Source organism: Primulina tabacum, chromosome 3 (assembly GCF_025594145.1).
Source record: "Primulina tabacum isolate GXHZ01 chromosome 3, ASM2559414v2, whole genome shotgun sequence".
Lineage (NCBI taxonomy): Eukaryota > Viridiplantae > Streptophyta > Magnoliopsida > Lamiales > Gesneriaceae > Primulina > Primulina tabacum.
The window spans coordinates 11,173,339-11,186,506 of NC_134552.1; the positions used below are offsets into that span (position 1 = coordinate 11,173,339).

The following is a 13,168-nucleotide window of genomic DNA, read 5'->3' on the forward strand; positions in this document are numbered from 1 at the left end:
AAACCGTCCATAAAGTCGACAACGCCATCATATTGTGATGATTTTTCAAAAAATCTTCGCTAATTAGCGACGATTTTGAGTAGATCAGCGACGATTAATTAACGACGATTTAGTCGAAAACCGTCACTGTTTAGTCGAAAATCATTGCTAATTAGCGACAGTTTGTAACTTAACTAAAAAATGTCGCTAACTGTAGCTAATTTTTTTTATAAAAAAAGTTTTATAATTTAATATAAAAAATTAGTTTTATAATTATTTGTTCATGTTATAAAATAATCTCCTCAAATCATCTAAACTAATGAATTTCAAATTTGTAAATAATCTATGAAACGATTAAACTTTGCGATAAAATAAACGAACAACAAAATTAAATAATGTCATAAAACTGAAAAAACAAATCGTTCATAAGTTTCAATAAATACAGGCGTAGATAAAATAAAAAACTAAGGAGACTGATTTTCATCATTGTCGTGCGCATTGTCACCATCGCCATCATCGTCGTCGTGTGCATTGTCACTATCGCCATCATCATCGTCGTGACCTGAGTCTTGTGACGGTGGAATGTACTCAGGCGAGTACCTCAGGACCTTGCCCCAACGTCGATTATGCGATGATGGGTCATCAAAATATGATGACCCTGATAAAGCGCGTCCTCTGCTAGATGAGCCTCGACCATACAGAAATCGTTGAGATGTATGTGGTTGTGGTTGTGGTTGTGGCTGTGGTACTCCAGCTATGAGTCGACGGACCTGGTCCTCCAGACTCGTCATCCTATCCTTCAACGACGCATTCTCCTGTTGGGTCGCCTCCAAAGTGCTCTGTGTCGCCTGCAGGTCGATACGGAGATGCTCATTAATGCTTTTTTGTGCCTCCCACTCTGCTCGCATCTTCTCTGTATCCTGCGATCCTCTGCTGGAACTCCTCGAACCTCCACGTGGACGTTGAGCCATCTCATCCGGATAGATCGTGGAGGCCATGGAACCACAGCCATACATTCGTCCCTTTTTCGGTCCACCGACGACCATGTTGAACATGCTGTTCACCTCTCCCGAAGTAGGCGGACTAGGAATCGTCCCATCGTCGAGAGGTGTCAACGACTCGTGCATGTAAGCCTGCATGGCTTGCTGTTTTTAAAAAAATAAAGTTATATAAAAACAATATTTTCCAACATATTTTAAAATGATATAACTATAATTAAACATAATACTTACATCAACAAGCCGTGAACGCTCGTCGACAAACGATCCGTCGTCGTGTCGGTGTGTGTGAACATATAACTCCCACGACGTCGGATCTCTATGATGTTGTTCTCGCTGCATTATGAGACGGTAAAATCATATATTTTAATAATAATCACAATGTTTAATAATGAAATATTAACATACTTACCAATTTCTGGCAATGTCCACTGTAAGTCTTCGAGCCAGCAATGTGCTTTGTAGTGCCAGTCCCAGGTCCTGCTGGCTCGCTATTCCTGTTATCCTTGTTTTTGGCTGCGCTAGCCAACCACCTCTCGTCACTCCATGCCAACATCCATGAAGCCCAACGTTCGTTGCTGACTGTTTGCGGATGACGATCAGCACGCCTCCACGAGTGAATAGTGCGACGATACAGTGTAGCTATGTTCTTGTACCATAGCCGTTTGATGGTATCGTCGAGATGATTTGGCCATCTATATTTTTTCTGTCAATAAAATGCAAGACAACAGTAATGAGATTTATTGTTACTATGACGTAAAATTAATTTTAAAACCATAAATCAAAATGTTAAGCAATTACAATAAAAATCTATATATCAAAACTTACAATGAACCCTTCCCAATACCACTGTCGCTGGTCTTCAGTGACACGCTTCCATGAATAACCTTCATCGCATGTCTGTAACGAAAACTGAGCAGTAATGAACCGTATAACCTTATTGTGATCCGGCTGAAATCTGTTATCGAAATTTTTTTAAAATTAGCGACGCCAATTATACAAATTTATTTTACCAAAAAATGAGACTAAATAAACAAAAATAATAATTTTATAACTTACATGCCATCTGCGACCCATATCGGAGTACGACCATCATCCGGAGGTGATCCCTGTTGCTGTTGTTGCTCTGCCATATATACGTACAAAATCTATGTATGCAAACGATTCATTAATTATGTGCACAAAATAAAATATATTTTATCCAAATTACAATTCAATCATAAATAAACTCAACCCTATCGTTATCCATATTATCCTAAAAAAAATAAGGCGACGGTTTTTAACACCGAAATTTTTTTGTAGTGTATGTTTCTTCTTGTTCCAGAATAGGAACATCAAGGGGAGAACCACTTCACTTGGAAACTAAGTTGGTCATCACTCATCCAAAGATTTTGCAATGAAGGCCAAAGAGAGACTGAGGAATGATCCCACCAAATGTATAAACCCCGAATAATTTGTATACAAGATTGTCCAGGCCTTAAAAACGGTTGGAAGATGGTGAATCTTTAAGATCAATAACACTGAGGTCTATACTTTCGAGTTTCTCGGATTTCTGACACTGTGAAATCGAACCAGCAAGGTATACAAGAAATCCACCTAAACTAGTTCTGTCTTGTCGGTCGTGCGGGTGGAAATGGTCGGGGGAACTTGATAGTAATCCTTCTATCACATAGAGCTAACCAAATTCTAGAAATTATAATCAAACTCGATCAGAACAGAACAAAAGGGAAATAATCAACCGTAAAACAAAATTTTGTTACATACATCACTGGGTTAGAAATAAAAGAAATGCACTACTTAGATCTATGTCTCATCTTTCGGCGCTTCCTCTTCAACCTTCTCATACGCTTCTTCTTCCACTGTTACAGATCACCACACATGACACGAAATAGAAAATTGAAAAACAGATAAAATTATTACCAAGTTATGCCTGGAATCATGAGACGACGATTTTTTTTAAAAAAAAAAAACTTCTACCTTGGCTCTAATGGCGAAAGAGAATTGGTTGTGAAATCAGAACGCCTCCCCGACGAATATTGCAATCCGATTCCGAGCGATGACAGTACGCAATTCCAAAAACCCTAGAGTGAACATCCGATTCCGAGCGATGACAGTACGCAATTCCAAAGACCCTAGAGTGAACACTCGTTTTTATAGTCGGTGTCCATTTAATGGGACAAAGGGCCCAATTTTGTTGGGCTTCCACCAGCCCAAATTTCTTAACTTTTGTTTTAGTCGCATGACTAAAATATGGAATTCTTTAAATTAATCATAAGAAGAATTAATTTCAATTTCCCCATTAAACTATGATGAATACTTAACTCTTCTAAACTATTAATTACATTATTTTACTTCATATATTATTGCACAATTTAGGCAAAATTTGTCTAAAGAAACCAAATTGATGGCATTTTACATGTGATTATGATTAAATATTTAAATTTTGATATTTAATAAGGATTATTAATTTACATTTTGTTGTGTTTTATTAAATTATGAAGAATTATAAAAAATGAACTGTTTGGTAAAGCCAAAATTCTAAGAAAAAACCAGAAGATATTCTCTATAAGAAACACTCGATTACTGATAATGATAGTGATGATGATCAATAATCTTATTTAACCATGAAAAAAAATTTAAAAAAAAATCGAATTTAAACTTGTAGTTGAAATAAACCTCCAATCATCTCATCTGCATTTACATTTTATATTCACAACATCAGCATAACTAGTTGTTTATCAGATAAATTATCTGTGGACTTTCTATCATTCATGGAAAACTACAAAAGAAGATGTACTCTAATTACTATATCCTTCACATATTCCGTGTCTAAAAAAACACGATACAATCTCAAAGATTGCAAGAAAATAGCTATTAATACTCTCAAATTCTTCAAAGTCCATCTTTCTACCTTTCCCTCTTCGCCTCACTCCTTGTATACATTTTACATGCCCAGCGTAAGCACAAAAAGATAGAGGGGCGGGCATCTTCGCGTTATGAATGTGGTCGACAGAATTTGCTAGCCATGTGACAAGGATTTTGGTTTTCATTTTAGAGTAGGCTTTTGCTTTGTCTTGGTAAACTGCACATCAGCGTTCAGTATCGAAATTATAAAATTCTCGACTGCTTCTTCAGTTATGTCACCTTGAAATGTAGCAAATGTTCCTCTCTTTGGTTTGTAGGCCACCAAGAACTTTTGTGATGACTTGAAACCTGATTTCTCGAAAGCATTTAAGAATGATTGGTGCTTGGTAGCATCAAGGAGAGAGTAGGAAATTGAAGTCCTCGGACCAGAGACTCCAGTCTGTTTTCTGGAGAATGATTTTTGAGACACCTAAAAGACCAAGCAAAGATAAAGACAGTGAGATTGCTGCTTCTATTACATCATCACAGAATAAATATAGGTTATTCTTAACATCATAAGTCGTTACACTCGTTAGTAAAAAAATTCTTACTTACAGATTTTAAAATTGTTTGAAGGTTGTCCCTTGATTTGGATGACCTAAAAGCAACAATTAAGCAGACGGGAGATCCATCTCCACATACATCATGAAAGTTTGATCCTGTGAGCAAGGGTATGTGATTATCTCCTGATTCAGGATGGTTTGTTTTGGTTGAAGCAACCTTGTTTTTCTTCTCAAAATTTTCAAGTAGGCCACTGAGGTCTTGAACAGCAGATTTTAAATCTTTCACGGATATCCCAGATTTGAGAATCACTTTCTCACCATTTGATAGCCAGCCAATGATAGCTGGAAGTGAATTGACCCCTAGCGCCCTCACAGAAGGATCAGAATCGTGAACCTATAAATATTCAAGATGATCATTAGTTTCATTTTATAAAGCAAACATCAAACATAAATCCAAGTTTGGTGTACCACGACATGAAAAATGTAAGCACCCACGAAACCCACAAAAAACTATTCCTCGTATTGTAGGAGAGGCACACTTAAAACTACCTCTGCGTTGTAGAATGCAAAGCGTTTGTGGTATAAGCCGCTAAGTGCCCGCCAGATAACAGGAGTACTTTTCTTCGTAGACAAAAGCATCACTTTAGGTAATGTTACAGCTTCAGCAGCAACTTTGAACTGACTCAAGTTAACGCCCTTCGAAAATTTGGGCAAATTGTCTCGACAAAAACTTTTTAAGCCTTTCACATCTAAATCACCACTGTACTCGACCAAAGAGCCACTTTCACCTTTTGAGTACGAATAAACATAAACCTTTGGAGCTCTGCGTAAATGAACACCTAGCTCCTTGCAAAATGATGCTTCTTCAGATTCACAGTTTACGCTTCCAACCTGTGTATGTTAACATTTCCATATTCTATGAGTTGATGTTATCTAGATAAATAGTATGTGAATAGAAAATGAACTTGTACCTTCAGTGCTCCCACCAGTGGAGCGGCAACCTCCTCTATAATAGATTCATAATATTGTGTCCCTTGGAGATCGGGAGAGTAAAATAACAAGAGCCAACTCATCCCTCTATCATTTATTTCTTTCTTATAGAATTTTGAATTTACAGATAAAATGCTCTTATCGGAATTCCGACCTCCGTACTGAGACCTACTTGAACTACCGAAGCCACCAAATTGACTCCCTCCTCCCTTACCACCTCCAAAAAGATTGGAAAATATATCATTTAAACCAAAACCAAATGAGCTTTGCCCACCATAACCAGGATCACCGCCAAAAGAAAATGAGAATGACTTTGAACCTCCCTGTCCACCTGGCCCAAAATTAAACCCACTTTCTCCGGGCTCGCCACCAGTGAAATAGGTATATCCATCATGATCTCCAGAAGTGCTAGCATCAAATCCAGGATTTCCTTTTTCATCCCCAAAAAGATCATAGTTTTTCCTCTTCTGCTCGTCAGATAATATATCATATGCTGGAAAAAATTAAATAAACAAAGATCAAGAGATTTCACCAAGAGAAGAATATACCAGACCATAGAAGATAGAACCCAAAAGAAAAGGTATCAGGGAAAACAAGGAAATGAAAACAAAAGGCACCACCACCCACAACTTATTAGACATTATGCGAGACTAAAGTAGAGCAGAAATGTTTTCATTTTGAATGATATCACACACACACACACACACACAAAACAGTATCATGGTTCGTTTGTAATACGCTCATGGCATTTATTATTGCATTATTTAAACAGGTTTGGCCTAATAGCCCACTACGCATTTTTTATTTTTATGCCCCCATGAATCCTTGCTAACCCCACCAAAGCATGGACGGCTTCTAAAAATACTGTATTTCTATTTTCATATTGAACGGTAGCAGCTGAATTCGTCGAATTGGCGGAACTCAAAGGAGATGAGAGTGTTGTACCGTTATTAATCTCAGCAAACTTCTCTTGGGCACCCTTATTCTTGTTTTTGTCTGGATGATATTGGAGTGATAGTCTGACAAAACACATTAACATGCAAAAAATCAGCCAAGAAGTATAAAACTTCCATGTGACCATAATAATCAACAAGAAGACCAACGAAACACAATAAAGAGCACAAAATTCCAAAGCAGACACTTACTTGTGAAAAGCTTTCTGAATTTCGCGTTGACTTGTGCTGCGATCAACCCCGAGTACCTGAAAGAACATATAAATTTGTTTCAAGTTAAAAAAAATGGAAAAAAGTTCTCCATCAAGTGATGAAAAGAAATTCTCGATGGAAGAAGTATAATGCTCAACTTTCTGTGCTGTTTCAAAACTGTCACATGTACTTCAGATAATAATAAACTAGAATTTTAAGTTTTAATTTTAATATGGATAAAGCGAGTGTCTTATTTATTCCAAACGGGAAGTTGATTTAACAGCATGTCATAGAACTTAGTCTCGCAATAAATAGGTAAATCTAACTATAAATCTGTCTGCATATGCAAACTGAAGCAACTGATATTAAAAATATTTTCTTCAAAGGAAAATTTGAAACTTTTCTCTGCATCATCATTATGCATAAGCATTAGACTCCTTCTAGAAAGCTAGAGTCCCACGCGTAAACAAAGAAATACGGGTACGGCACCATTAAACAACGGGACACTTGCACACAGGGGTGTAAGCCTTCTCAATAAAACAACGGAACACTACAGGGGTGTAACCAACCCTTCATCGATAAATAACCATTCAAATTTCGAAGAAGTAAGAACATCTTCCGCACAAAATAAAAGGAAAAAGTCGAGGTCTTCACTGTATCTCTCTCCACGCATAACGATGCAACCAAATTCTTCGAAGAACTTGCTGCATTGTCATGATTGTTTAGATAGTCTCAATCGCAAGGAATGACAACTAGCATGGATGATTTTTCGGTACTCCACCGAAACTAATCCTAAGTCACTCTTCTCCAAATCAAGAACAAAAAAAGCAAAAAAGGATAAGATAATTACAATTACAACAACAACACGTACGAATAACACGTGAAACATTACCTTGTAAGGATCAAGCTTTTTCGATTCACAAAAGACCATTAGCAGCAATCCGGCGGCCATAATCAGCAGCCCAAAACGAGCCTTCATGCTTCGATCCTAGATAAATAAAAACCTAATTTCGCACAAAAAAATTCCCTCTATAAGCTTGTTTAAGGAGCAACAAGGAAGAATAATTACGGGAAAGGCAATTTATAGATTTGGTAGGAATTGGGTTCGAGAAGAATCTAGAGCGTGGGGATACACGTGGCAGTTTCAAATTTTCCCACGAGTTTCGCCCAATAGGATTTCAGCATTCCCGTGTTGTTGTGTGGCCGCTCATTCTTTCTGCGCTGCTCTATATATTACACCACATCGCTTTCTTTCATTATTTCGCTTGGTAAAATCAGCTTTATTTCATCTCATTCATGTGGGCATTATCCCCATGAGAGTGATGATGACCAAAATTTGTTTATGCATATATATGACACACTTTTTTTTTTGAAATTGTATGTGTGGCAAGATCTTACCCGTTGAAATGAAGTGAGGGTAGTGCCCACGTATATAGGATCTCATTAACCGTAAAATTAATAATCCAATTCGAAAAATTTTTTTCTCATTATTTTATGTATATTAAATCAAAATTATAATCTTATCATTTATATTTTTAAATTATTTAAAAAATATAAAATTATAATTCATCATCTCATCATGAATTTAATAATCAATCAAATATACTATTATTTTTATTTAATATTATTCTACGTCTTATTTATACAAACTCGTCAATCCAACCAAAAAATTTGAGAGTTGTCTGTATAATTTATCTAGTTCGACAATTACTTGTATAAAATTATATATATTTTTTTATTAACATTAAATATAAATGCACAAATTCAGAGGGACAAAATCACCGATTTTTAATTTTTTTTAAAAAAAATATTATCTTGATCGTAATTGATCACTCGGTGTGAAAAATCTAGAAAATATAAATCTCTTAAAAATACTAATAATTATCTCGAAAATGAATGTGGTTTCTATTATTTGTCTATGTTTAATACATAATGACAGAAACTAAAATTCGTTGGTTAATCCGATCAGTTCATCGATCGTCGATAAGTATGATAGATATATAATATCTAGGGGCCTGAAGCTACGAGAATAACATTCCAGTATAGAGACCCAATCTTGAGTGAAATAAATACCGGCGACTTCAATCTTTATTAATCGCACTATAAACTGCGGCAAATTACTATTTTCTGAGTATTAAGGGATAATCACGTTTCATTCCTGTCAGATTTATCAAGATTACAAAAAAAAATGAAATAAATGTAAAAATAATAATAACTACCCTTAACATTTGTACATTATCTAACATATTACTCATTCATTAAAAAAAAATAGAAAAAGTTTTTGTAATTCAAATATCTCCACTAACATTCAAAATTTACCATTTTTTCAATATTAGTTATGCAAAATATAGTTTTTAATTTTTTCATCGTTATTTTCTTAAAGAAATTTTCATAATTTTTTGATTAAATAGGAATGTTAGTACTCCACAAATTAAATGATATATACAATCAAATTAAATAATAAAAAAATAAACGAATAAAATAATTAAGGTGAAGAAAATATAATTTTGAAAAAAATTAAAATTAAAATTTTAAATTAATATAAATAAAAGAGTATATTTTGAATGTTTTGGAGTTTCTGGATTATATATTTTTTATTAAATCAAATATTTTTAAATATTTAAAATACACGAATTTTTTTTAAAGAAAATAATTATAAAAACATTTGAAACTATAATTTGTATAAAAAAATATTACAAAAGGTCAATTTGGAATGTTGTAGAGATTTTTTACATATTTTTCATAATTTTTACATAATTTTTCAAAAGGTCGTCAATTCATCATTGATTGGCGTAAGAATTTTCATGAAAATCAGTAGAGAACAAGCAACTTAACATATTTGAAGGATATATAATTTATACGTAAAATAAAATTGATGTATTTTAGTGAGAATACAATTGCGATTTCAACTAATTTAAATAACAACGAAGTGTTGATAATAAAACACGTTTAATTAATAAAGAAGCTTCAATAAATCCAGCGATACGTTGCAATATATAACGTACAATGAAACACATTTCCAGGAATTATCTTTAATCAAATTCCGGAAAAATTATTTAAACCCAAAAATAAAAGAAAAATAAGAGCTAAATTTCACAAAACTTCACGTATGCTCCATACTTATTGCATGTCTCCAAAATCACCGGGGCCGATTCACCTGTTGGAACATCATTTGGCTGGTGCTGTCCAAACTGAATATTCCAGAGAAATCACCTGTATTGTTGTTGTAAGCAGTCATTTGAATACTGTAAAGATCCGCAGGGTTGGCTGAAGCCGCATAAAGATCGTTTGATTCGGCACCATTATTCATCAATCCCGCAGATTCTTCGTGAATCTCCGGTTGTTGCGCCCAAGGATGCTGATTAAACTTCCTCAAACCTTCGAGTTCCCTGGCCACCTCTTTCATGGTGGGCCTGTCTTCGCCATTCAAGTGTAAACATCTTTTTATCAAGTCAGCGACGGCCTGGAGCTGCTCCAGGGAACCCTCTCTTATTACTCGGGGATCAAGAACCTGAAACAGTCTGTTTTCTTTAATCGCCATTATGAAATGCGTTGTTAGGTTCCGTTCTTCTTGACTTCTTTCCATGTCGATTGGTTTTTTCCCGGTCAGAAGCTCCGTCATCACGACCCCGAAACTGTAGACGTCGCTTTTTCCAGTCAATTGGCTGGTGTGGAAGTATTCGGGATCCAGGTATCCTAGTGTGCCTTGGACTAATGTGGTGACTTCGGTTTGATCCAGGGCGACTAGTCTGGAGGCCCCGAAGTCCGAGATTTTGGTAATGTAGTTTTCGTCTAGTAAGATGTTGGCAGATTTTACGTCCCTGTGGAAGACAGGAATCGATGCTGCTGAGTGAAGATATGAAAGGGCATCTGCTGCTTCTGAGGCGATTCTTAAACGGTTGTCCCATGATAACCAAGTCATTCCCCTGTTGTGGTGTATGTGTTCGTAAAGCGTCCCATTCGAAACATATTCGTAGACGAGTAAAGGAACTTCGGATTCCAAACAACACCCCAAAAGTTTGACGACATTACGATGATTCACTTGGGTGAGTATCACCACTTCATTTATGAACTGTTCTATTTGGCTTTCATCCATTACTCGAGATTTTTTTATAGCAACTATGCGACTATCAGGTAGGATTCCTTTGTAGACTGTGCCGTATCCGCCTCTGCCGAGGATTCTGTCATCTGCATAATTGTTGGTGGCTTCCTCTAGATCTTCAACCGTGAATATTTTGCTGGAATCCACTGACCCTTCGCGGGAAGATATTTGTTGCTTTAATAAGAAACCTCCATTTTGCTGGAAGAATTTCTCCCTTTGTTTTATGAGTTTCCGTTTCTTCACGCTGAACAATATCCAAGCTGCTAGCAATGACCAAGGATAGAAACCCGAATACTATACCTGCATTTCAGGAAAATGGAAGTCGTGTTGTGATAAATGAAACATAGCACATTCACATTATTCTCCAAAATATCAAGAAAACATTTGAAAATTACAAAATGACGGATTGAGCTGCATAAATTGGCTTCAATACAGAAGCTGACGCTTGATTATTGTTTTGATTAAAACCTGCTAAAAGTGGATCTTCTGCTGAATAATGTTAAGAAATTACCAAGGTTGAAGCATCGTCTCAACAACCCGTGTCATTTTTTCCCAAGAACGAGGTAAAAAACATCAAAAGATTTTTTCGATTGTTTTAAATTTCACAAGTTTTCCTTACCAGCAATCCAAAATTTAAATTTATCACTCGCCAGTATTCAACTTCAAGATAGAATCAGCATTGGAACCGAATTACCTAACGACACCTTGAGCACAGGGAACTGTGAATTAACAGCATAACAACCGTCCCCGTCCCGTCTACCATCTCCGGTCTGTCCTTTCGGACAAGAACATCTGAAATTTCCAGGTGTGTTGATGCAACTATTTTCCGCACAATTGTTCTTGCTCGGATCCGCACACTCGTCAATATCTGCAAAATTAAAGGTCGTCACAAAACATCGTGAACTCTGGTTTTAGACCATTAAATCAATCAAGTTTATCATCATTATAAGAAATGTAATTTATAAAACCTGTGCAAGGTTCCAGATATGGGTTGCCTTCGTATCCATCTTCACACCTGCACCTATAGCCGGCCCACACTGTATCCGAATCAACGCAAGTACTATTAGCCTTGCAAAGGTAATCTGGAGAATCCTTGACGTCAGCACAAGTCAAGTTCCCGATCACCCAATCGACCACGATCGGGACGGTGGAAGAGACCATTTGAGCGAAATTTGGGTCAGAGAAATCCGAAACCCCTTGAAAAGTGAACCTTTTGGCCTCACCAAGAAAAGAATAGCTGCATGGATCGAAAGAGAATACGGCGGTGTGGTTTCCAAGGCTTGAGAGCTGGGTAAAATAGTATTTGAATCCCTTGGGCACCGAAGTCTGGCTGCACCCAACTCCCGAGCAGGAGCCGATTGCCACATCCTCTGCTTGCGAACAAAGTGAAACGCATCCGCTGGTGAAGACATGGCCAGAAATGCCGCTGATTAGAGACAAATCGTCGCAGCCTATGAGCGTGAACTTGTTCAGCTCCGAATAGCTGAACGGCGTGTTGGTGATGTCGGAAGAGGCGGTGTTTGATTGGACCACTGCGCCGTATTCATCGTAGCATCTCTTCGCCACGACGTTCGAGATTCGCATTTGGTTGTCGGAGATTTCATAGATTTGGATGTTGCCAATATACGCCCGAGGTGGATCGAAAGCGTCGCTGCAGTTGAGCTCGTATATTGCCTGAAGGCCGCAGCCGCTGCCTTTCCCGACTCCAAAAGGGTAAGGAACAGTCAAGTCGCCGCATTTACTTGGGCAGCCATGCTTCGTGATGACGGCTCCTTTTAAAATGTCTGATGTGTCGGTGTCCGGATCCGTTGCATCTAAGTCCGCTACGGTGGAGCTGGTGGCCGCGGCTGCGCATTGAAGCAGTAAAACACCGCAGAGACAAATCCAGGCTCCTCTCACAAGCACCATTCCGATACAATGATGTACTAGAGAGATGATTAGTGTTATTATTATAGCATTCGATGTTTGAAATTAGTATTTGATATTTTGAACTTGATGTTAATCAACCGAGAAGAGTAGACTTTGAGGATGGTGGACGTGCAAGTCATGCACAGCTAAAGTAAGTTTAAAGCAAAAATGTATTGCTACTTCAATTCGGACACTTACATTTTTAAAAATCAAATATATTTAACTAAAAACACATTTATCTAGTGTCATAAATATTTTATGTCTGATTTTTAAAATCAAAATATTATTTATGTAATATGCCATAAAATCAATCCCAGTGATTTACATATTTTTTTATTAAAAAAAGATATATACACAATTAGTAGACAATTTAAATTCATATTTCGAAGAAAAAATGTGTATTCCATACCCTAGCTGGATCAATTGACAAAAAATATGGTTTTGATATAATTTCAATTCGTTTAATAATATAAAAGATATTAAGACATAGACAACAATGTTTAATAAAAAAACAAACAAAATGGTTCGAAATTACACAAGTTGTCGTTGCCAATTGGCCATGTGAGCCTAGGGCGTTTACTTCACCAAGTCAATGCGTTGGTAGCCAACGGAGACTTCACATTCATTCACACGGATATA

The 13,168-nt window shown here is 36.6% G+C and overlaps 2 protein-coding genes and 1 pseudogene across 4 annotated transcripts; all 3 read right to left on the reverse strand.

The window, feature by feature from the left end:
- Nucleotides 1-296: 296 nt before the first annotated feature.
- LOC142540255 (uncharacterized) lies at nucleotides 297-3,098 on the reverse strand. 2 transcript variants are annotated; one of them, XM_075646263.1, is made up of 7 exons: nucleotides 2,955-3,098; nucleotides 2,742-2,836; nucleotides 2,037-2,125; nucleotides 1,806-1,935; nucleotides 1,390-1,683; nucleotides 1,212-1,313; nucleotides 297-1,124 (listed from the first exon to the last, which is right to left on the reverse strand). In XM_075646263.1, the coding sequence occupies exons 3-7, from the start codon at nucleotides 2,108-2,110 to the stop codon at nucleotides 444-446; spliced, it is 1,281 nt and encodes a 426-aa protein (XP_075502378.1). In that variant the 5' UTR covers nucleotides 2,111-2,125; nucleotides 2,742-2,836; nucleotides 2,955-3,098; the 3' UTR covers nucleotides 297-443. The 2 variants fall into 2 exon arrangements, with proteins under 2 accessions (XP_075502378.1, XP_075502379.1); XM_075646264.1 differs by lacking the exon at nucleotides 2,742-2,836.
- A 526-nt stretch (nucleotides 3,099-3,624) lies between these two features.
- LOC142540256 (dnaJ protein ERDJ3A-like) lies at nucleotides 3,625-7,759 on the reverse strand. 2 transcript variants are annotated; one of them, XM_075646266.1, is made up of 7 exons: nucleotides 7,412-7,759; nucleotides 6,520-6,575; nucleotides 6,320-6,393; nucleotides 5,356-5,867; nucleotides 4,934-5,275; nucleotides 4,437-4,778; nucleotides 3,625-4,311 (listed from the first exon to the last, which is right to left on the reverse strand). In XM_075646266.1, exons 1-7 carry the CDS (start codon nucleotides 7,496-7,498, stop codon nucleotides 4,024-4,026), a joined length of 1,701 nt encoding a protein of 566 aa, XP_075502381.1. In that variant the 5' UTR covers nucleotides 7,499-7,759; the 3' UTR covers nucleotides 3,625-4,023. The 2 variants fall into 2 exon arrangements, with proteins under 2 accessions (XP_075502381.1, XP_075502380.1); XM_075646265.1 differs by having other exon boundaries at nucleotides 4,931-5,275.
- Nucleotides 7,760-9,451: 1,692 nt separating this feature from the next.
- LOC142540257 (wall-associated receptor kinase 2-like) lies at nucleotides 9,452-12,666 on the reverse strand (annotated as a pseudogene).
- Between the last annotated feature and the right edge of the window lie 502 nt (nucleotides 12,667-13,168).